Consider the following 22,174-nt stretch of genomic DNA (forward strand, 5'->3'; position numbering starts at 1 on the left):
TTTAAATAAGTGTCTCTTAAAACTTCCTCCAATATGTAGAAACTTTTAATAGACATAATAACAAACATGAGAAAATTCGGACAAATGAAACAGATGAACACGATAAAATGCAGTATGCATTAGCTCTTCTAGAGCACGTAAACAGGGCAAAATCTGATAGCTTATCGAATGATCTTTGATTATAATATACATGTCTAGCGGCCGTTTTCAATAACGTATCGACTGGCCTGAAAATATACGTCTGCGAATATTGAAGTCAGCGCTGACTTCCCGCCGCTGCGCTGTACGGACTTCAAATCAGTTTACATTGGGTATTTTTCGGGTCCGCGCTGACTTGTCTCGAAATCGAAGTCAGTTACTGACCCTGTCTAAGCCCCGCTTCAAACTAAGGATAGGTTATTGAAAACGGCCGTAGATTGAGCTTCGTCATCAATGGATCACAGACAGCTCAATCTCCATGGACGTTTACGCGTGCGCTTGTATCTGTACAGGGTACTTGGTTTTGTTAGGGTTCCGTACCCAAAGGATATCAACGGGATGCTATAACTATATATGCACTGTCTGTTTGTCCATCTGTCTGTCTCGGGGGTCTATACAGGTTGACCAGTTCAAATTTTCACAGAATTAAGAATATGAATTTCGGGATTCAAGTTGGCGGATGTGCCATTTCACAATAAAATCAATATGTGTATCATTTTCGAGGTCTTTGGGAGTTTCAACTATAGCTTTTTCAATAAAAGCAATATGGGTATCCGTTTCATTATTTTCGGGAGTGTCAATTGATATCTATTTCAACATCCAAGATGGTTGATGTGACTTTTTGAATAAAAACAAAATGGGTATCATTTTAAAGGCGTTTTCGAGAGTCTCAATTACAAATATAACATCGATTTTGAGATCCAAGATGGCGGTTGAGACTTTTTCAAAAAATCGACACAGATTTTTTAAACTATTGAATTTTTATTAGATATCCCTTTTTTTTTTGTGAAAATGTCAAAGCATTGAAAGAATTTTTGAAATCGGTCCAGTAGTAATTGTGTGAAAAGATTACAAACATAAATAAAAAAACACAAATCTTTCCTCTTTTTTATTGTTTAGTTCAGTTTGTAAAAAAAAATTTGGGCAAGCAGATGACGTCGCAGTATTAAGACAGTTTTCATCAGCTCCTTGTTATCATATCGCTTCTGAAAATAGAATTAACATTGTTAACAACGCTATTTGTCTTATGATAAGTAAAATCAGCTTTGTTAAATTTAACACTACCGTTATATATAACGAACGTAACATAAGATACACATTTAGAAGTAGAAAGAGTTTATTCTTTGAGTCAATAAGTGAAAGTGGTAAAAATGGTTGATATATCTATTGAAAATAGAAATTGTAAATTGACTTCTGAGCAAATCTATGAAGAGGCATTTCAAAAAACTGGTTAGTAAACTGTAAAGTAAAAATATATATTATTATCTATTACATAATTTACTTTAAACAATTTATTCTGACTATTAACATCATCATCATCAGGCGGAAGACGTTCACTGCTGGACAAAGGCCTCCCCCAAAGATCTCCATGACGATCGGTCCTGCGCTGCCCTCATCCAATGTATTCCGGCGATCTTGACCAGATCGTCGGCCCATCTTGTAGGGGCCCTACCAACATTGCGGAAGACCATTAACATAATACGTATATTAAAATTGACAACTGTAGCGCTTCGATACCGACATGTTCGTCTGCAAGCCTCCACCAGTTATTTCCATTCTTTTGAATCACTAGTCTATCGAGTCCATCTGGTTCAAATGGAGGTGGACTGGACACAAAATAGGAGAGAAGAACAAATAGGAGCATAGCAATAATGCATTGGTATCCAAAATAAGTTATTAATAATAATAATAATAAGTTCGGGAAGCTCCGTAAAATCTTTCGATCGCCGAGGATTTTTAACCAGTGATGACATACGGAACGCAGACGTGGTCGCTAACTATGGGCCTTATGAGGAAGCTTATTGTTGCTCAGAGGGCAATGGAGAGGGCTATGCTTGGAGTTTTCCTGCGAGTTTGAATCAGAGAAATGAGGAGATCCGTAAGAGAACGAAAAGAAAGTCATACATAGCCCAGATAATTGTGAAACTGAAGTGGCAGTGGGCAGGGCACATTGATCGACGGACATCTGTCCGTTGGGGTAGTAAAATCCTCGAATGGCGACCACGTACCGGAAGACGCAGTGTTGGTAGGCCCCCTACAAGATGGACCGACCGGATGATGGTCCAAATACAATAAGCAGAAAAGAGGACAGTTCTAAAGATAGGAAGACGGAGTAACACAACAGCGGGATTAACCTCTTCTTATTACCTAATAATAGAATTATAAATATGAGATTAGATATGATCGCAGTTTACAAGTAAGGTGCCCAAGAAGCTGGTAACTTTGAATAGCTAAACTTACATAACAGAGGTACGTGACTCGCCATGTGGTCGTTTCTATACTAAAGAATATGTATCCAAATTTTAATGTCATTCGTTGTGTAATTAATTAACTCGTAAGTTAATCTGCGGTTAAGTAAATTGGGGATGGATATGTGGCTTTAATCTGCCACCTGAGTGCTAGTTCAGAAGTCAGTGCTCCCAGTGGGAGGCTCCTTTTGCACAGGATAGCTAGATTATGGATACCACAACGGCGCTATTTCACGTGAACTATTGTAGTATATAGTGACAAAAATACTCATATGTCAAACATGAGTTAAAAAATAAATGTAAATTAATAAAATCTCTCTCTCTAGTAGTTCCATCATGACTGAGGATCGTGGTCATCAACAAGTGGTCCACACTTGAAATGGACTATCTGTTTCCATCAGCTGCTGTCCATCGCGGCCCTGATGACGGAGCTAAGCATCGGGGACCTGGAGTCTGGGCTGGCTTGCCATTTGTGTTCCCAAGTACGATCAATTTCTCCAGGCTTTCATTACCCCTTCGCATTATGTGGCAAAAATACGAAACAATTCGTTGGTCGCATATCGTGGACCGACGGGTTTTTATCTTGAGCTGTGAGAGGATCGACTTTTCGTCGTTCAAGGTATCCTCAACATACGCCTCCAGCACCACATTTCCAAGGCTTCAATCCTCTGCCTCTCTCGAGCCCGTATCGTCCACGACTCCACGCCATACAAAAAAACGGGGAATATCAAGGCACCTACTAACCGGATCTTGGTGTTAGTAGTGATTCCCTTCTTTTTCCATATTTTGTTTAGGCGGGTCATAGCATTCTTGGTCATACCAATATTTCTTTTTATCAAATTAACAAAATGTAATCCAAGTTATTGCGGAAGTAGTAAGCACCAATCCTTACTGTTTATAACCTAGGTGATAAAGATTCATTAACAGAATTTTCTTAAGAAATAAACATTTTAACTGTTGCATTTAAATATATTCTTGATAATGTTATATATTATGTACATAAGCACATTAGCAAATTTGCTAGATACTGTGATAATCACAATGATAACATTAGGAACAAACGTTAAGTAGAGTTAGTAAGTATTTTATTGGGCGATGATATGCTTTTACAACCAGAAAATTTACAAAACAATTGTGTTATGAAATCCAATAGAATTGTTAAAAAACGATTGTATGGTCAATTTAAAGTACAGAAAAAAGTAGAATGGTTACTAGTTATAGCAAGGGCGTGCACATTATATAGACAATTAGGCAGTGCCTACCTCGTTGTGAACCTGAATATAGCACTAGTGATAAAGTTAATTAAGTTACTTTGGTGCCGTTATTTTATAACCAAACTTCTATTTCACACCCACTCATAAAATTTTCCTTACGCTAGATACTAAACAGCTACGGTAAGCAATATTTGCTGATTCCAAAGCTCAACTACGACTAGTTAGATCCACAGTGTCTACCTTACTAGAAAACCAATGAGGGATAGTTGGAATTCTCTAGAGGAGACCTTTGAGAACGAGGGGTTTTTACTATAAAAAAAAATTAAATTCAAAGTTATAGAAATAAGATTCTTTTGTATCTAATATGTTAATATTTAAGGAATATGTACAAATTATCTAATTTAGTAAGAAATATAAGGCTTTTTTATTTTATTATTATTATTACATAAGCTACCTGCCAATAAAAGTTCCGTCAAAATCGGTCCAGCTATTTCAGAGATTAGCCGGAACAAACAGACAGACAGACAAAAATTATAAAAAAAAAATATTTTGGTATATGTACCGTTTATAATATATTCATTAAAATGTAGTCTAAAACGATTTTTTCAGTATTACAAACAGACACGCCAATTTAATTCATATGTATGTATAGATAAAAGTTACTATAACTCAGATTGGTTTTTTTGGACTCGCATTGGTTTTTTTTAACCCAAGTTCGATACGCCTGTTTTTTGCAGTTAGATGCTGCTTTAACTGACTCATCGAACCAGGGCTGTGACCTGCCACCGATCGGTACCAAAGAGCTTGGTATAAAAATATCCATGCCCAGCAGTATCACATCGGCTACTGCAACGGCGCAGGCACTAGGATTATCCGAAGGGAAACAAACCCTGCCCCAAGGGTAGGATGCAAAAAAGGAACGCATCCTATTCCAATCTGCTGACTTGTAGTGCCAAACGCGGCGGGTCGCTGGTGGTCTGCGACGTTGGCCTCGGATAGGCACTACACTCCTGACCTGACAATGGTCGGACGTTCCGAGAGGGGCGTCGACAGAGACCTGGTAACCATCGGGATGTGTAGTCAGCAGAAGATCTAATAAGGACGGCATGTGGCTATCCACATCCGGGAGCCGGGTGGCGACTCAACATACGCAAATTTGCCGAGACGGCGGCAGCAGATATCCTCCCTAACGTACACATATACCCCGGCATGAGGCATAAAATTATGCTCAATTTTGTACCCGGGGTACGTTAAATATGACGTATCGCTAGGTCGAGATATCTGTGTCTCCGTAAGGAAACACAAGTTCTGTAATATCAGGGGAATTGGAGTGAATTCCCCTGATATTACAGAAGTCCACATTAAGCGTGGAGCGGGGTGCCGTGGTGTTGCTGCCCTGTTTGTCCTTAGATATGGGCGGTACTCTGCCCTCCCCAGAATACGAGGGGCAGCCCGAGCGAGAATGCTCGGAGAGGGATTCTCCGACTCTGGTAGAGCCGGTACCCTCCTGGGGTAATGTCTTTTTAAGGACCGCTCTCATATTTTTGTTGGGGGGTGATGGGGAGGGGGAGGGGGGGAAGGGATGGCCTCCAGTCCTCGACACTAACCTATGCCAAACATAGCAGCCCTAGGCCGCTACTTCACGCCGGTATTCTGTGCGAGTATGGTAAGTAACCCGGACGAGTCTGGCCCGATTGTGCTGACGTCATAAGACCGCAGCGTGACTCTCCCACTTTCAAAATGTTATTAAATAATCGTTCCAGGCTATTTAATAATAAATTTTGTTGTACAATATTATGTTGTAACAATATTTTATTTAAAAAAAGAAGCGCGCTGAAATCATCGCGCCCGCTCTTCTTAGGTCTGAGCCTAACTTTTTCGAATTGTTGATAGTTTTTGACGTTCATTATATTATAAATAACTAGCTGACCCAGCAAACGGTGTATTGCCGATATTAAAATCACGATACAAAAGTAACTGTTGATCGTAGATGGGTGAAAATTTGAAGTTGTATGTATTTTTTAATGCTGACTCATAATCAAACAAATTTAAAAAAAGGTCAAAAAAGTTAAAAAAAAAATTGGCGTGGACCACCCTTAACATTTAGGATGAAAAATAGATATTGTGCGATTCTCAGACATACCCAATATGCACTCAAAATTTCATGAGAATCGGTCAAGCCATTTCGGAGTTTAACTACAAACACCGCGACATGAGAATTTTTTATATTAGATTATAAAGATAATATACATAGTTTGCGAATGGAACGATCGTATTTTACAAAAAAAAATATTGTATGATAAAATATTGTAACGATACACAAATAAAATTTGAAAACAAGATTTTATGAATGATGCGGCACTCGAGCCCACGACCTCTCGCGTTCAGTGCTAGAGCTCATCCAATTGAGCTAACCGTTTGAGTGACGTATCGTTTATAAAGTCTTGTATGCTTTGTTCAACTCTCAGGTTGTGACTTCATCTCCAGGATCTACTTTACAGATAATCTGTATTTATATTTGTGTATTAATCCTAGAAGTGTGGGTTATCACTTTAAAAAAATAACAAGTTCTAAGGATGTTTTCTTAAACTTATGTAATCTCGCCTCTACAATAATACCTCAACTATAAAAATATAAGATAACTTTAACTTGTAATAACATGAAGTAGATTACCCCGATAACAGAATCATCCAGCCAACACTAGAAGCGCCCGTTGGATGGATGGACCAGCTATCGCCTCCCTGGACTAGACTACTTTATTGACGGAGACAATCCGCCTCACCGCACGCAGATCCAGTAGTATGGATTTTTTTAATGGTAAAGGAGGACAAATAAACGTACGAGTCACCTGGTGTTAAGTGATCACCGCCACCCACATTCCGTTTAAACACTAGAGACGGCCTTTAAGAAAGATATACCACCAGCGTATACCACCGATCATCAACCGCCAGCTCTTGGGATACCTAGAGGAGCACCGGCTAATCAGTGACTGCCAGTATTGTTTCCGTCAGGGTCAGCTGGTGATCTTCTTGCATGCCTCACCCATAAATGGGCGCAAGCGGTTGAGTCGAAGGGAGAGGCGTTAGCGTTGAGTTTTGACTAACTTGTGTCTGAAATCGATACTATGCTTTGCAAAGTCTCGGAATTGGGTCGACAAAATTTTGTGGCAATTCAACCCAAAGAAGACACAAGTTTCTGCATTCACCACTTAAAAGTCTCCCTTTGTCGTATCCTCACGATTCGAGATCACTCTTCTAACTGCCGCAGCCTGTATTGGCATACTTGGCGTCGATATATCGAGCGACGTTCAGTTCCGTGGTCACTTGGAAGAGAAGGCCATATTGGCCTCTAAAAAGCTTGGTACTCAGTAAGGCGAGACAAATTCGGCCTCATATGAAGTACTGTTCTCACCTCTGGACGGATGCTCCCCAGTACCAGCTTCTTCCATTTGACCGCATACAACGAAGAGCGGTTCGAATAATCGACGATCAAGCCATCTCCGATCGGCTTGATTCTTTGGCATTGCGTAGAGATGTGGGTTCTCTGTGCATCTTCTACCGCAATTATCACGGGGAGTGCTCAGAGGAGCTGTTCAGGTTGATTCCAGCTTAGGGACCTTCAAGAAAAAAGCATAACAAGGTGGGACCTTAAAGGCTGGCAACGCATTTCTTGACACATCTGATATTGCGGATGTCCAAGGGCGGTTGCCTCATCTCTCTTCAACCCGTGAGCCTCTTGCCCGTTTGCCCCCTCTTATATAAAAAGAAGGTAATTCCTATTTACATCGGTAATTATTGTATGTCTTGCCATTCAGCATAGGCCTAACCGAAACATTTCCATAGTGAGCGGCCTCTCGCTTTTCTCGACCAGGTTACATCAGCTTCTTTTTTTATGTCATCTTCCCATCTAAGACGTGGTCTGCCTTTTTTCCTTTTATGTTGTTTAGGATACCATTCTGTAATATTTTTTGTCTACACCCATGCTTTAAATCCTCTATCAAAGGTTCTAAAACAGTTGGCTTATTGCCAACATAAAAACACCCAATGAAATTCAGTACAACATTACAGCACTCATTTGGATGATGTAATGGTTACTAGGACAGGCATTTTAATGTTAGCAGTAAGCTAACTGTTTCAGAATCTTTCATAGAGGATTCATAGTATGGGTGTAGATAAAGTCTTGTATGCAACTGTTGATAATGATGTAGGTATTAAAACACTTTTTTACACAACAGTTGCAAAAATAACTACTGACCATTTTTTAGTCATGGCATGAGTATGTATGTAATATATTTATTCATAAAAGTTACAATTTCTTTTTCATCATGCACCGCAAAACTGCTTACGCAGTTTGACTGCAGGTAATTCGCTTTACATAAACATAGCTTATAAATTATTAAATTAGTGAATTAAAAAAATATTATTTTTCGCAGGTCATGGCCGTTACAACTACCTGGTCCTTCTGGCGTGTTCAGTTATCATCAACGCTGTTGCTCTAGACATGTTTGGGTTCAGCGTGGTGATAGCCGCATCCAGCTGCGACCTTCAGCTCAGCATAGCCCAAACTGGGATCCTCGCAGCAGCACCTTTCATTGGTAAGCTTTCAATATTACCTATTTATAGGACGACTGTTTATCTGAGTCCTCGTCTGCGGGGTACAGGGGCGCGGGGGTATGACGACAAAGGGGAATGAGACAGGTGCGGGCGGCATCTCGTGTATATCTCACTAAGCGGCTCTGTTATACTATCTCTCTCATGAGGCTATGTTTTTAATTCAAGTGGATTTTTGAGATTCCTACAGTAACATTATCTTAAGACAACGTTAAACAGCCTTGCTAACAACTGTCTAAGAAAAGCGGCCAAGTGCGAGTCAGACTCGCCCATGAAGGGTTCCGTAGCAGCAAGTAACATAATATAAAAGTTCTTGTGGTTCGTTGTAATTATTTATGACGTCTTAGAAAAGCTACATAAAATCTCGTTCAAACCAATTTTCGGTGGAAGTTTACATGGTAATGTACATCATATATTTTTTTAGTTTTATCATTCTCTTATTTTAGAAGTTACACACACACAGAGAGATTTTACCACTTTGAAAGTGTGACCTATCCATAGATATCCTTGGATAACAGGGGGGTTAGATGAAAAAAAATTATGAGTTTCAGATCTAAATATGAACCCGAAATATGTATTGTTTTTTTTTCTATTTTTATGTAAAAATCTTAAAGCGGTTAACAAAATACATCTTTAATCTACTTATTAAGTTTCAACAGTATAGTTCTTATAGTTTCGGAAAAAAGTGGCTGTGACATACGGACGGACAGACAGACAGACATGACGAATCTATAAGGGTTCCGTTTTTTGCCATTTGGCTACGGAAACCTCAAAAAATAGTTTTTAATAAAACGACTGTTGAGAGCGGTGCAGCTAAAAAAAGATTTATTTATTTTAACTAGGAATATTATTCGCGTATCCCTGGGGATACTTCGCTGACACCAGGGGAAGACGAAGAGCTCTGCTGCTATCCACATCGGTAGGATTTGTTTTTGGAGTCCTGTGCAGCCTTTCAATTGACTGGAGAATGATGCTAGCACTAAAAATCATTGGTTGCGCTTTGTAAGTTTTAATTTTTACGTAATCTCTTAACAGATAATACAATTGTAGCTGGTTTTAGTGATAGTTTTAATGGATTTAAAAATTTCCTAAACAAGTAATAATCTATTAGCCCAAGTTATAAGCAATATTCAAGTTATTGAGCGTTTGAAATATGCAAATTACAACTTCTTATTTTATTCTAGCTTATTTATTTAATTAATATAATTGAATAATTTTGTACTTACAAATGAATTATAATTGCTTTCAAAATAGATTCTAATTAATTATTTTTGACTAATTAAAGTTACTAGTGGTCGCCCAGAGCTCGAAGTTAGATTATAATTCTTTTAATTATTAAGTTTGAACTTTTAAGGGCTTATTTGTCAAAGGCGCCGTAGCTAGTGAAATTACTGGGCAAATGAGACTCAACATCTTATGTCTCAAGGTGACGAGCGCAATTGTAGTGCCACTCAGAATTTTTGGGTTTTTCAAGAATCCTGAGCGGCACTGCATTGTCATGGACAGGGCGTATTAATTACCATCAGCTGAACGTCCTGTTTGTCTCGTCCCTTATTTTCATAAAAAATACATAACCTTTAACTGTGTTAAATTTCACGTTACTCCGTTCGTACATTTTTTTGTTTCGCTTTGAGTGTTAGTGTATTATTATTAATTAATCATTCGAATCTATATTTAAAAAAAACTATAATGTTTTAGTTCGACTGCGTCGTTTACGTTATCGATGACCTATCTCGGAGAGAATACAGCATCCAGGTACAGGGATAGATATCTGTTTATCATAAACGGAATGAACTTGAGTTCGGAGATTGTATCCTTTGGTGAGTTAATAGTTTCTCATTTATCTATTCATTGATTACGAGGAAAAAAAAGTACTTATTTTTTTCAATTGGTGACAATACCAGAAGAATTTTTCACCAGTACCAAACGAACCAACCACAAAGAAAACATTGCACATTAATATCGAAAACATCGTATGCGTGTTGATTTGTTGTTTTGGTCATTTGTTGTTAAACAGTCATAAAACCAAATACATTAACCGCGCCAAATGTCAAAAATGTAGATGCGAATATTTTATTAAACGGAGAGGTGGTAAAACCAGCTGTATTTCTTGGCATTACTCTTGATTCCAAATTGCAATAGGCCCCCATATATATATATATATATATATATATATATGTATATTTATGACAACAACCTTCTCTGTTTATGACAGAAAAAAATCTGGCCGTCTATGCATTTCGATACTAAGAAGTCTAGACATAGTGAATGCCTTTGAGTTGTCTGGCATAAGGCACTTTTCTCCAAACTTCGAGCGTTTGAATTTCTCGAAAATTCTCGAAACTAACAAAAACCAATTCGAACCTACAAACGGAGTAATTTATTTTACACCAAGATTTATTAGTTATAATTTAATACGTTTTAATTGCAGGTTTAGCGTACTTAATTCTACCAATATCACTGGGAGTTACCATACCTTGGTTATCAATAACATTCACTTCTTGGCGACTGTTTTCTTTAACGCTCACCCTACCACTCGGAGTCAGTGCTATTTTGTTGACATTTCTTTATGAAAGTCCCAAGTTTCTGGCCAGTAAAGGTGAAGAAGAGAAGGCACTACGGGTTATGGAAAACATTTACATTATGAATGGGGGAACGAAAGGTCAATTTCCGGTAAAACACTTATTTTATATAACTTAACTTAAAATATATAAATCCAGTGCCCTGATGTTTGTTTCCAGTGAACTCCTAATCTAATGAACGGATTTTAATGGAGATTGATTCATGGAGTGCAGTTTAGTCTAACTTGAGAGATAGGATAGTTTTAATTTCGATTTGGGACCCATAATTAGTTTTATATCCAATATTTGTTTTGTATGGACATTTTCTATGAGAGAATTTATTAACGCACGGTTAGGGAGGAACAGGGAGCATATTTTACGAAATAATTCTTGATGTTATGAAACATTATTGACACATTCATAAAAACAGTATTTTATTTATTATGTTCAGAACAATGTCTGACGGGTCACCTATATTATATATAAAAGTTATATAATTTGAACGCAGAAGGAGAACGCAGAAAATTTCAATAGCTACACAATTTCCCAACATATAGAAAATAATATATTATATAGGTACTGTAATATACTGTACTACTTAAATCATAAATTTTAATGGGACATATGAATTAAAAAACATTGAATAAAAACTTAATAAATATTAGAAATTAATTGCATAAATTAGCAGCCAGCTAACTAGCAATAATAATGTCGGATAATTGTCACAAAAGTCACAAAGCTGGCCACTGGCATGGCTCTAACTTCACGTTGCACTCTACATTATTCCTAACATCTATTTTATTGACATTGTTGTATTGTGTCACCATGTTTAGATATTTTCAGATCAAATCTCTTGAAGTTATGAAGAATAGCGAGACGAACGTCAAGATTTCATTCTGGGGATCAATTGGTCGACAGACCCTCCCATTGTTCACTCCTCCGCGACTGTGGAGGACCATTCAGTTGTTCTTCTTGATATCTTTGGTGTGTGCGATGTAAGTTGACTTTTTCATTCACATCACTTTTCTATGTTAAACAATTATCATATTCAGACAAGGAAAGTCTACTGTAACCTAATCACTAAGAATAAAACACACACGCACACATACATGCACATTTAATTTTATTTATTACTAGCTGATGCCCGCGACTTCGTCCGCGTACACACATAATAACTAAGCGCGTAGTACTTCTAAAAATCTTTATTTCTTAAAACTTTATTAACTTTATATTAAATGAAGATATCGCTATATTTTTTTCCTAAATGTGGGCTAAGTGTCTAAGGAAAAAACTTAGAAGACTTAATAATTAAAATATATCCAATAGTCATTCCATGATTCGCGCACAAATGAAAACCTCTATCATTTAATTTATATTGACGTATATTACTTGGTTGTTTTTTTTAGTTGAAAAGCATCATAGGACAATAACAGGCATGAAGAAGGTTCTCATCCATTTAATATCTCATTCGATTATATCGATTCGATAATTTAAAACTCTGCGAAGGGCTGGTGGCTGGGTCGTGGGGTGGGTCATTCTGGTCCATGTGCGTCAAAGGTTGCTGCTTTTTGTGGTGTTTCGATCCTGTCATAGCGCACTTTGTTTTTATTGGTATTAAAAAGCGTAATGTTAACAATTTTTATTTATTCAAATATTGATACAACATAGTTGGATGGACCTATTGTACTCAATAGCTTTTTATCAATCTACTTAAAAATAATCTGATAGATAGTTAACAACACTATAGTTAGCTAAAATTAAGTTTCTATTTTTACATCCGGAGAAAGTTGGAAAGATATAAAAATTCTAATTATTTATTTATTTTAAACTATTCTTTTAATTTCATTTCTGAACGACAATAAGAACACATCAAAGGAAAAACAAAATTGTTGTTTTTATTTAATTCTGTGCATTTTCATATTTATTCACTTTTTAAACCTTCTCTGGACTTCCACAAATAATTAATTCATGTCTAAAATTAGCCAAATCGGTCCAGCCGTTCTCGAGTTTTAGCGAGACTAACCAACAACAATTCATTTTATATATATAGATTAATTGTTTCGTTTGTCATCAGTGTCATTAAATGTCGTTTGTCATTAATTGTCGTTGAATCACTGACCCCGAAGGTACTAGTTTCGGTATCAGAGGTCCACCCCTTTTAATATCACTGCAAAATCGTTTACAATGTTATTATTATTACAAAAACGCTAAAAATATTTAAATAATTGGTATTATTTACATTTTGTAATTTAAGATATTTGAAGTGATTGTAAAAATAAATAAATGAAGTATTACTATACAAATAAAATTTGAAAACAACATTTTATGAACGAACCGTGCCAGTGCTCTCCCAACTGAGCTAACCGTTCAAGTGACGCATCGTCATTAAATCCTGTATGCTTTGTTCAACTCTCAGGTTGTGGCTTCATCACCTGCTTCAAGTGAGGGCTATCACTTTAAAAACATAACATTTTTTTTAAGTTAATATTATTTTTCGCGAGTTATGGACTTGTTTCACCGCCGGCAATGCACGAGAAACCAAAGCTAGAAACTGAAAGAGTTAGCGAAGAGCCATAAGCGAATGTACCTATAGTTTCGGCAGATTTATCACTGGTCTATAACGTAATATTATGTGCTAGTGTTAAGGGCGATTACTCGAAATACTCCATACATACAATTAGTAGAAGTATATTTATAGAGCTGTTTCACCTGATTTCTGCCGCCAAATTCCACCATCGCACTACATGCCACAAATTAGGATATCACCCCTGCCATCTGGATGTGTCCTCCACAGTGCGGTTTGCAAGGAGCATTTTCCACGTACTACAAAGCTGTGGAATGAGCTTCCTTGTGCGGTGTTTCCGGGACGATACGACATGGGTACCTTCAAAAAAATGCGCGCAACGCTCCTGTGATTCTCTGCAAGAGAATGTGGGCGGCGGTGATCACTTAACACCAGGTGACCCGTACGCTCGTTTGTCCTCCTATTTCATGAAAAAAAGTTGTAGAGAATTCATTAGTAAGTTCCATAAAAAATTCTTACTTGTAATTTCTATTTTAGCAATAACGTATTCGTCATGTGGTTTCCGACGATGCTAGATATATATTTTAAGTCTGTTTCATCGAATGAAGAGACAGGATTCTGTGATAACATTAAAAGTGCTGCAAGGAACCATGAGGCTGGAAATGTGAGTAAAATTTATTGTATTAGACTTTATTTTGCATAGAACCGTTATTATTTGAATTATTATAAACTAATAATACAACTTCAATAAATATAATATATGAATTGGTGATAATATTTGGATGTTTTTTATACAAGCAATTGTTTTTTAAGGTTCCAAAGCAGAAATGTATTGCCGCTTGTCTTTTTAACCGCGTATGCTGCAGATCTAAGTCTGTTCGCCAATCCTTCAATATGGGGGCCCCATTTAATTTGGATTTTTTAGGCGAGCAGGACGTTCGGCTGATGGTAATGATACGTCCTGCTTTCTACTTCTTTCTTCATAAACCCCAAAAATTCTGAATGGCGCTACAACTGCGCTCGTCACCTTGAGACATAAGATGTTATAATATAGTCTCATTATCCCAGTAAGTTCACTAGCTACGGCGCCCTTCAGACCTAAACACAGTAATGCTTACACACTACTGCTTGACGGCAGAAATAGGTGCCGTTGTGGTAGCCATAATCTAGCCGGAATCCTGAAGGAGCCTCCCACTGTTAAATACTTGTAATGGAATCCAGAGTAATGCCAAGAAATATAGCAGATACCACCGGTTTATCACCTCTCCGTTTAACAAAACACTTAATGTTATTTATTTATTTAATGTTATGTTCGTTTTTATTTCAGTCAACATTGTCATGCCAACAACCCATAACAGATAACACGCTTTACTCTGGAATCTTGACTGGACTTTTCTTCACAATTCTGAACCTCTTTGCTGCTGCTATTGCATCTTGGAGACGTTCAACCTTGATCGCAGCATTCTCCGTAGCTTTTATTAGTTGTATTATGGTATGAATATTATATTATATTTGTTATTATATATTAGTGGTGGTGGTCCCCATAAGATGGACCAACGATCTGGTCAAGATCGCCGACATACGTTTGATGAGGGCAGCGCAGGACCGATCGTCGTGGAGATCTTTAGGGGAGGCCTTTGTCCAGCAGTGGACGTCTTCCGGCTGATGATGATGATGATGGATATTATTCAATTGTTATTTTATACTTCTTTGGGTAATCCTGTAGGTACCATTGACAAAATTGTTTGATAACTCACTTTACTCATCATTCTTTTAAAATCATAAAAACAGGCTTAGATTAAGGATTGGTCTCCGCTGCGCTCCAACTAGATACGGCAGGCGTAGTCACAAGGTGCGGCAACTAATACTATGCCCAAGTGGGCGCCCTCGAGCCATTCTAGAACAATGTGTGACGTTTACGTGCCACACGTTCTGTTAAATTTTTCTAATAATTGAAACTAAAATGCCGGGCTGCGTAGTACAATTTTGTAAAAAGAATACTACAGGAAATAAGAAAGACACTGGGATAATATGTAATCAGTAAGTTTATTATATTTTATTAATATCAATGTAAAATAACATGCAGCGTATTTTATAAAATTTGAAAGATGCCATTGAGTGTCGAGATGATACGCACAAATGCATTATTTATTATTAGTATTAGTTATTAGTTGCCGTTATAAAAAAGCTGTAGTGCGGTATCTAGTTGGAGCGCAGCGGACAGATCCAAGCAATTAGGTTTATATTTGCATGAAACAGATTGTATCACAATTGGTAAACTGTTAGTCTATAAATATATTATTTATATAGAGTAACAGTTTTAAAAAATGGTCTTTGTTTGAGGCTCAATCACGCCTAAACCACTGATCGTAGAGACAAGAAACTACCACCATTCGATTCAAAATTTATCCTAGATGGTTTATGGCTACTAATTTTTCGAATTCCAACGTTCCTTCATTAATGTATTTCCTTTTAAAATTTGCCCAGCGAAGTGGTTGGGAACGGCTAGTTTCTAATAAAATGATAACAGTTGCTTAGTAAATAAATATATGTTCAAGCGATTTTCGATCTACTTGATTATTATCACGGTAGGAAAATGACATTCAGGTGGGTCACAATACAATTTTGTAGATAGTACGTATGTATTTACTTATCACTATCAGTAAAGGATATTTACTCTGAACCAGTCCTTTAAATCACTCATAATTATACTTCCCTATTTTGTAATTATTTACTAGAAATGTCCACATAGTTTTCGCATATCTGATAAAGCCAGTTTTCCGCATTTAGTAAATAAGTTTGGTTTTATTAATAATTTTTATATTGGTTCTTGTGAAGCAACATTTAAAAGATATTTATGAACAAATAGAACAAATGGGTACCTTCAAAAAAAGCGCGTACACCTTCCTTAAAGGCCGGCAACGCTCCTGTGATTTCTCTGATGTTGCAAGAGAATGTGGGCGGTGGTGATAACTTAACACCAAGTGGCCCGTACGCTTTGTTTTTTTTCCATAAAAAAAAGTTATATCAATGTTTTAATGTTGATGGAAAAAATATTTCATACAAAAATACAATCATAAAACTTCAATCCACGGATGAATAAAACAATTTGTTAATTTCAGGTGTGCGTGCTAAAGACACCGTTAGCCAGTGTTATATTTTTCGCGCTGATACAGACCACTGCAATTGGTATTGGCAGCATCGCTTCCTACTTTGTAGATTTATATCCAACATCTTATAGGTAAGCAAAAATAAGTAAGTAATAATTGCTTGAGGGTCTTATGTTGAATGAATAATGCAGGAAAAATTTGTTCTACAACTATTATTTTATGTCTGTTTTGCTGTTTTGTTTAATATTTATAAAAAAGAGACAAAATATCCTATTTAGAAATATCCTATTTAGAAATATCCTATTTCCTTCAAGTTTCTACAACATCACAAAGATCAGTGAAGGCTTTTTGATGATTCAATTTTGGATGTGCTCTCCTTTTTTCACTTCCGATTTTCTGTCAGTTGAATGTCGGTCTTTCTATTTGACCTCCGTGACAGCGGACGTCGTCTACTCCACGGAACAGAAAAAACTAGTGGATGTGGCATATGGGCGTTACCCTGTCACCACTATTATGTACAAATGTACCTACTCGAGGCTCAAGTGAGACCAGTCATTCGATGCCAATTGAAGCATTATTATCTTTTAAGAAAATACAAATATGCCATATTGTACCATACTGTAAAAGGCATAAAAGGCATTTATTTTCTCAAAATTGATTCCTTTAGTCATAATAACTTTTTGATGTCATTTCTAATATACTAGATACTACTACCGCTTCGGAAACAAATGGCGCTCGAATGTAAAAAATCATAGCCGCTATAAAAATGTGTCTAATGAAGGGATTTCCTATCATCGGTAATCATAATTAAAAATGAACCATAATATTACGAGGTATGATTCATTTACTTTTACGTTTAATCGATGTAAGTTATGTTAGAATAATTAATGTAAACAATAAAAATATCTTGCTACTCAACAAGTGCATGCATGTACATATTATCGATATAATTTTATCGAAATTATTTGTTCCTTTATAAATTGTATTCGAGTATTGCTCTTTTCCATGCCCCATGCGATAAGGGTGTAAGGATCACTTCAAGTTTTTATATGCTAAATTTCGCAATATAAGTAAAAGTTCCGAGGTTGTCATTATCACTTTATGAATATGAGATTAGCGTAATGGTATTAAGTTCGAAATTGATATAAGTAAATTTGTAGTTATGCCTTTTCGTGATTTTGAATTTAGGCCCCTCATAAAGAAGGAATTAAATGTGTGTATTACATATTTAATAGATAAATATGTGAGTTTGGAGACTTCTACTAGTCTTTTCTGTTTTGTGGTCTACAACGCTGCACTGGTAGTCTTCTCCAATTCTCGCACTGCTCCTAGAGCAGACACTGGTTATAATAAATTTATAAATTCGTCTTAATCTCATTTCTAATTTCTGAAATTGTAGTTTTTTTTTTAATTTTAAATGCCAATTTGAAATAGGTTTTATATATACATATAATTATATATATAATTTCTATCAATGGTTTACAGAGGATTGGCAACGAGTCTCGGCTTCATGGTGGCGCGGATGACAACATTTACTGGTGTCGTTGTGGTTGGTTCCACCATCGTCCAACACTGTCAGTTCGTTTTCTATCTGAGTGCGGCACTTTCTTTGTGTAAGTTGATTTCAGTTATTGAGAATTTTTGTGGTAAATAAGTTTTTTTTTCACTGACTGTCAGGAATTTTACGATTTTTTTAATTTGAATTTGTATTTCATAAATATCCCATACGAGTTTCTATAGCTTTGATTAAGGATTGGTCTCCGCTGCGCTCCTTTGCAAAGTTTGGCAAGTAATTCTAATGTTGACTTAAACTTTGCTAATAATTGAAACTAAAAATCCGGGTTGTAGTAATTATTTGTAAAAATAATACCACATGAAATAAGAAAGAAACTGGGATCACATTTCAACAGTAAATATTTTGTATTTAATTAATTTCAATGTAAAATAACACGAAGCGTATGTTAAAAAAATTTGAAAGATGCCATTGAGTATAAAGATGCCACGCACACAAGCATCTAATAGTTGCCGTAATAAATAAGCTATTGTTCTTAGGTAGTGCGGTATCTAGTTGGAGCGCAGCGGAGACCAATCCTTAATCTAAGTTCTATACATTCTTTTTATGGTAATTTGACTCACTACAATGTTTAGTTAATTATTATTATATATAAAGTCATTTATGTTATAATAACTTTTCCTACACAAACGTTTTTCAACAATTCTTTTCAATTTCGTAACACATTTGTTTTCTAAATTATCTGGGATCATATTGTAAAAGCATAGTATACATAAAAAGTTTACGTTTATTCCTCGTGTTCACATTATGATTGTCACAGTTTCTAGCAAATTCCTTAATGTGCTTATGAACATAATATAGAACATTATCATTAATATATTGAGGTGCAACAGTTAAAATGTTTATTTCTTTAAATTTTTCTCTTAATGATCCTTCAGGACCTAGGTCATTATTTATTTATTTAACATCAAAACAAATTATCAAGGAATCAATTTTGAATGCATAATTTTTATAACTTATTTTTTCTTTTTATTTCCAGCTGGCATCTGTGTAACGATGTTCTTGCCATGAGATTCTACTACGAGATGATCATCAAACTACCAAAATACCTCCACACAGTAGTAAAGTGAAGTTAATAAGATTCGTTCTGCGTTTCATAAGTTAAGATACAATTCAAAAGACCCAATCATAATTTTCTTGAGGAAACTAGGAAACATACATTATAGTGTCATAGAACAATATTTCCTATTGAAAATGAAAACACCTTTGTATCAGGAAGATTTCCAAAAACGTCTTTGACAATTTATCGTTTTCTCGCATCCGAAACCACTAAGCTAATTTTTATTGTTTGGGTGAATCTTTTTAAAGTCTTCTTATTCTAATATTTTGGCTGTGTGATTATAATTATATTTTTTCCAACACCTTGTTTTAATTTTAATTTCTTCATTGTTGGTTACTGGAGCTACAAATTTTAAGAGGAATGTGATATCAAAAGTCACTGCATAGGAAATATATATCAACTCAATCTCATCAGTTATATGTTACAAAAAACTGTTACAACCAAATAAATGGGAGTTCCTATGACATTCCGCATTTCTTCTGAAATATGTTGTGGATGTTGGAAGGTATACTAGTAGGTAATTATACCCAGCTCCATGATCGGTAACAGTCATCTATGACTTCTAAATCTATCAAAGAAGGTACTGGAAGTGAAATAGCTGTGCTAAGCATAAGTTTACTCATAGATCACTAGGGATTAAGTATGATTTACTATTAATAGGAACGGGGATTTGAAACAACGCGTAAGTATAGTGTATTGCAGTAAAATGCGGCAATTCTTCCAGAACCTGCAACTATTCCAATCCAAACAGTGCATATTATTATCAGTAAATCTTGACCATTTGTCACTATATGATTCTTAATTTATTCGATTTGCCGTCATTTTGAACACCATTGCTGCACATGCCTCTTAGTATCCGGAACGTTTGAAACGTTAGTAGCAATGTAATCTATGTATACATATATATACAGTCTGACAACGTCTCAATTACCTTCTTATTCAAATTTCAAAGTTCACACAGGCACAACCCACGTGGACTCACTTAGCACCCCTGACTACTTTCTATTCGGTAACGATAGCCCACGTGACATTTAGATCATTAATGACAACCCCATATAGCTTAATCTCTTTTAAAGTTTCGTCTTCGCGATACGAATGCCACCTTTCTAGGGCACAGGAACTTTTTTATAACTTTTCCTTACTGGTTCAACGACAGTCTGTCTGCTAGTTAAATTATTGTACAAACCTGCATTATGAATGCAGTTTCCCGTCATTGTTATGGTTTATTGTTTTTTTGCAACCAGGAAAAGTTTTGAAATTGATTAAATCAAATCAAAACCGAGTTATTAGTCTGGCTATTAGTTAAATATAGTTTATAATTTATGCAAATTAAGATATCTGTTGAAAACAATTACAATAGTTTACCGTTATCGTTTAACACAATTGATTAAGATTATTGGCCAATTGCAGCGTTATCCGAAAACATTAATATGAGATATTTAATTTTAAAAGATAAATAAACGTTTAGGTACGTTGAAGCAAATTAGATATAAAGTTTACGAGAAAAATAAGGTTTGTTACAAAAAAAACTAAAAAACACGCTTTTTATAGAAAACCGAACTAAAAAATATAAAATATTTCCTACTTTTTAGTTTGGTGTATTTATAAAAGCGTGTGTTTTTTTAAATTTTATTTGCATTGTTTTATAAAATATTGTACTTGGTTTTCCAAAATTTCCTTATATTTAATAAATCGGTTAAAGTAATGGTTGAAACTAAAAATAATCATCAATTCCTGTCTTACAGACGATAGATGAAAATTATATAAAATAACAAAAATCTTATTTTGCAAATTGAAAAATGGAATAGTTTTATGTTTTAATGTATTAACATCGAATGTTTGAACGAAATTTTCTTGGTGTGACTATCGATCGAGATCTAAGTTGGAAACATCAAGTAAGCAAAGTTTGTAGCAAAATAAACAGTTTCTCCTTTGCACTTTATAAGTTGACGAAAGTTAGTTCGAGACAAACGGCCTTAATTACCTACCATGCGTACGTTGAGACCATACTTAGATATGGTCTCATACTGTGGGGCAACTCTTCAATACTAAACAAAGCATTTATTGCACAGAAAAAGTGCATCAGATCAATCTGTGGTATTAAGCCTGACGTTTCATGTAAGCCCTTTTTCAAGTCACTGAAATTATTGACACTGCCTGATCTATACATTTACGAGATGGCAAAATTTGTAAAGGAAAATCACAGTGTGCTATACTTACAGCAAATGCATATGACCCACAGTACTAGAATACTTAGGAAAGCTGGTAGGTTAGTGACTAGAGTCGTTCCACATAGCACTTTATTTCAGAAAAATTACTTCTGGATGGGCATGAAAATTTTCAATAAGATCCCTGATTCATTTAAGTTGTTACCTTTTTCAAGATTTAAAGTATCCTTACACAGTTGGCTTCTTCAAAACACATTTTATTCAATAGAAGAGTTTTTTGACTACAAAGAGTAAAGGATTTTGACATTGCATTGTAAGTGGATTATTCTATCTTGGCTTTAATATTTTTTTGTTAAAATTATAATTTTGTGTTCTATAAAATTAATTAATTTATATTCTAATAAAATTTTTGCCCAAGACCAAGTTTGCATGCTATTGGTAATGGCTAAATAGGAGATACTTTAAGCTATTGTAAGTCCAAATTTGTACCACCCTATTTAATAGCAAATAAATGAATATGAATATGAAAAAAAAAATCTGGCCGTTTAAAGTAGATAAAATTCGCGCTCATATGAGTCGATTACAAACAAACATACATACAAGTGAAGCTAATAAAAAGCGTGTAAAAGTTACAATTAAGTGGATATTAAACAAAAGAATTGTTGTAAGACCTAGTGTGACGAGAATTTATAGAAGGATTAGTCCGTTAACTATCTTCAGAGTAAGTTATAGGGTCCTGAGTTCATCCTGTTAAGGGGCGTGCTTAATTAATTGCCGTTATGTCAAAAAATTTTATCGATAATGTGTACTGGCGTATTGAAGTACAGCCAATGCGGGTATGAGAATGGATACCTGGATACCATAAGCTATGTCACTTGTGCTGTGCTTGCGGCGTTTTGTGTGCTCT

The 22,174-nt window shown here is 35.7% G+C and overlaps 1 protein-coding gene across 2 annotated transcripts; it reads left to right on the top strand.

Annotated features, from left to right (window-relative positions):
* Positions 1 to 1,285: 1,285 nt before the first annotated feature.
* On the top strand, positions 1,286 to 19,398 carry LOC126974550 (synaptic vesicle glycoprotein 2C-like). Of its 2 annotated transcripts, XM_050822081.1 has the most exons (11): positions 1,286 to 1,428; positions 8,094 to 8,255; positions 9,114 to 9,273; positions 9,970 to 10,091; positions 10,703 to 10,944; positions 11,676 to 11,827; positions 13,894 to 14,020; positions 14,684 to 14,848; positions 16,479 to 16,597; positions 17,952 to 18,079; positions 19,019 to 19,398. In XM_050822081.1, the coding sequence occupies exons 1-11, from the start codon at positions 1,350 to 1,352 to the stop codon at positions 19,048 to 19,050; spliced, it is 1,488 nt and encodes a 495-aa protein (XP_050678038.1). In that variant the 5' UTR covers positions 1,286 to 1,349; the 3' UTR covers positions 19,051 to 19,398. The 2 variants fall into 2 exon arrangements, with proteins under 2 accessions (XP_050678038.1, XP_050678039.1); XM_050822082.1 differs by lacking the exons at positions 1,286 to 1,428; positions 8,094 to 8,255; positions 9,114 to 9,273; positions 9,970 to 10,091 and having other exon boundaries at positions 10,783 to 10,933.
* Positions 19,399 to 22,174: the final 2,776 nt, after the last annotated feature.

The sequence above is a fragment of the Leptidea sinapis genome, chromosome 32 (genome assembly GCF_905404315.1).
Source record: "Leptidea sinapis chromosome 32, ilLepSina1.1, whole genome shotgun sequence".
Taxonomy (NCBI): Eukaryota; Metazoa; Arthropoda; class Insecta; order Lepidoptera; family Pieridae; genus Leptidea; species Leptidea sinapis.

Excerpts from the sequence above, each read along its gene's own strand:
- LOC126974550 (XM_050822081.1), top strand. The coding sequence starts at position 1,350 with ATGGTTGATATATCTATTGAAAATAGAAATTGTAAATTGACTTCTGAG. Across the intron at positions 10,945-11,675 it reads GAACGAAAGGTCAATTTCCG|ATCAAATCTCTTGAAGTTAT; the intron begins GTAAAACACTTA and ends AGATATTTTCAG. Across the intron at positions 14,849-16,478 it reads CTTTTATTAGTTGTATTATG|GTGTGCGTGCTAAAGACACC; the intron begins GTATGAATATTA and ends TGTTAATTTCAG.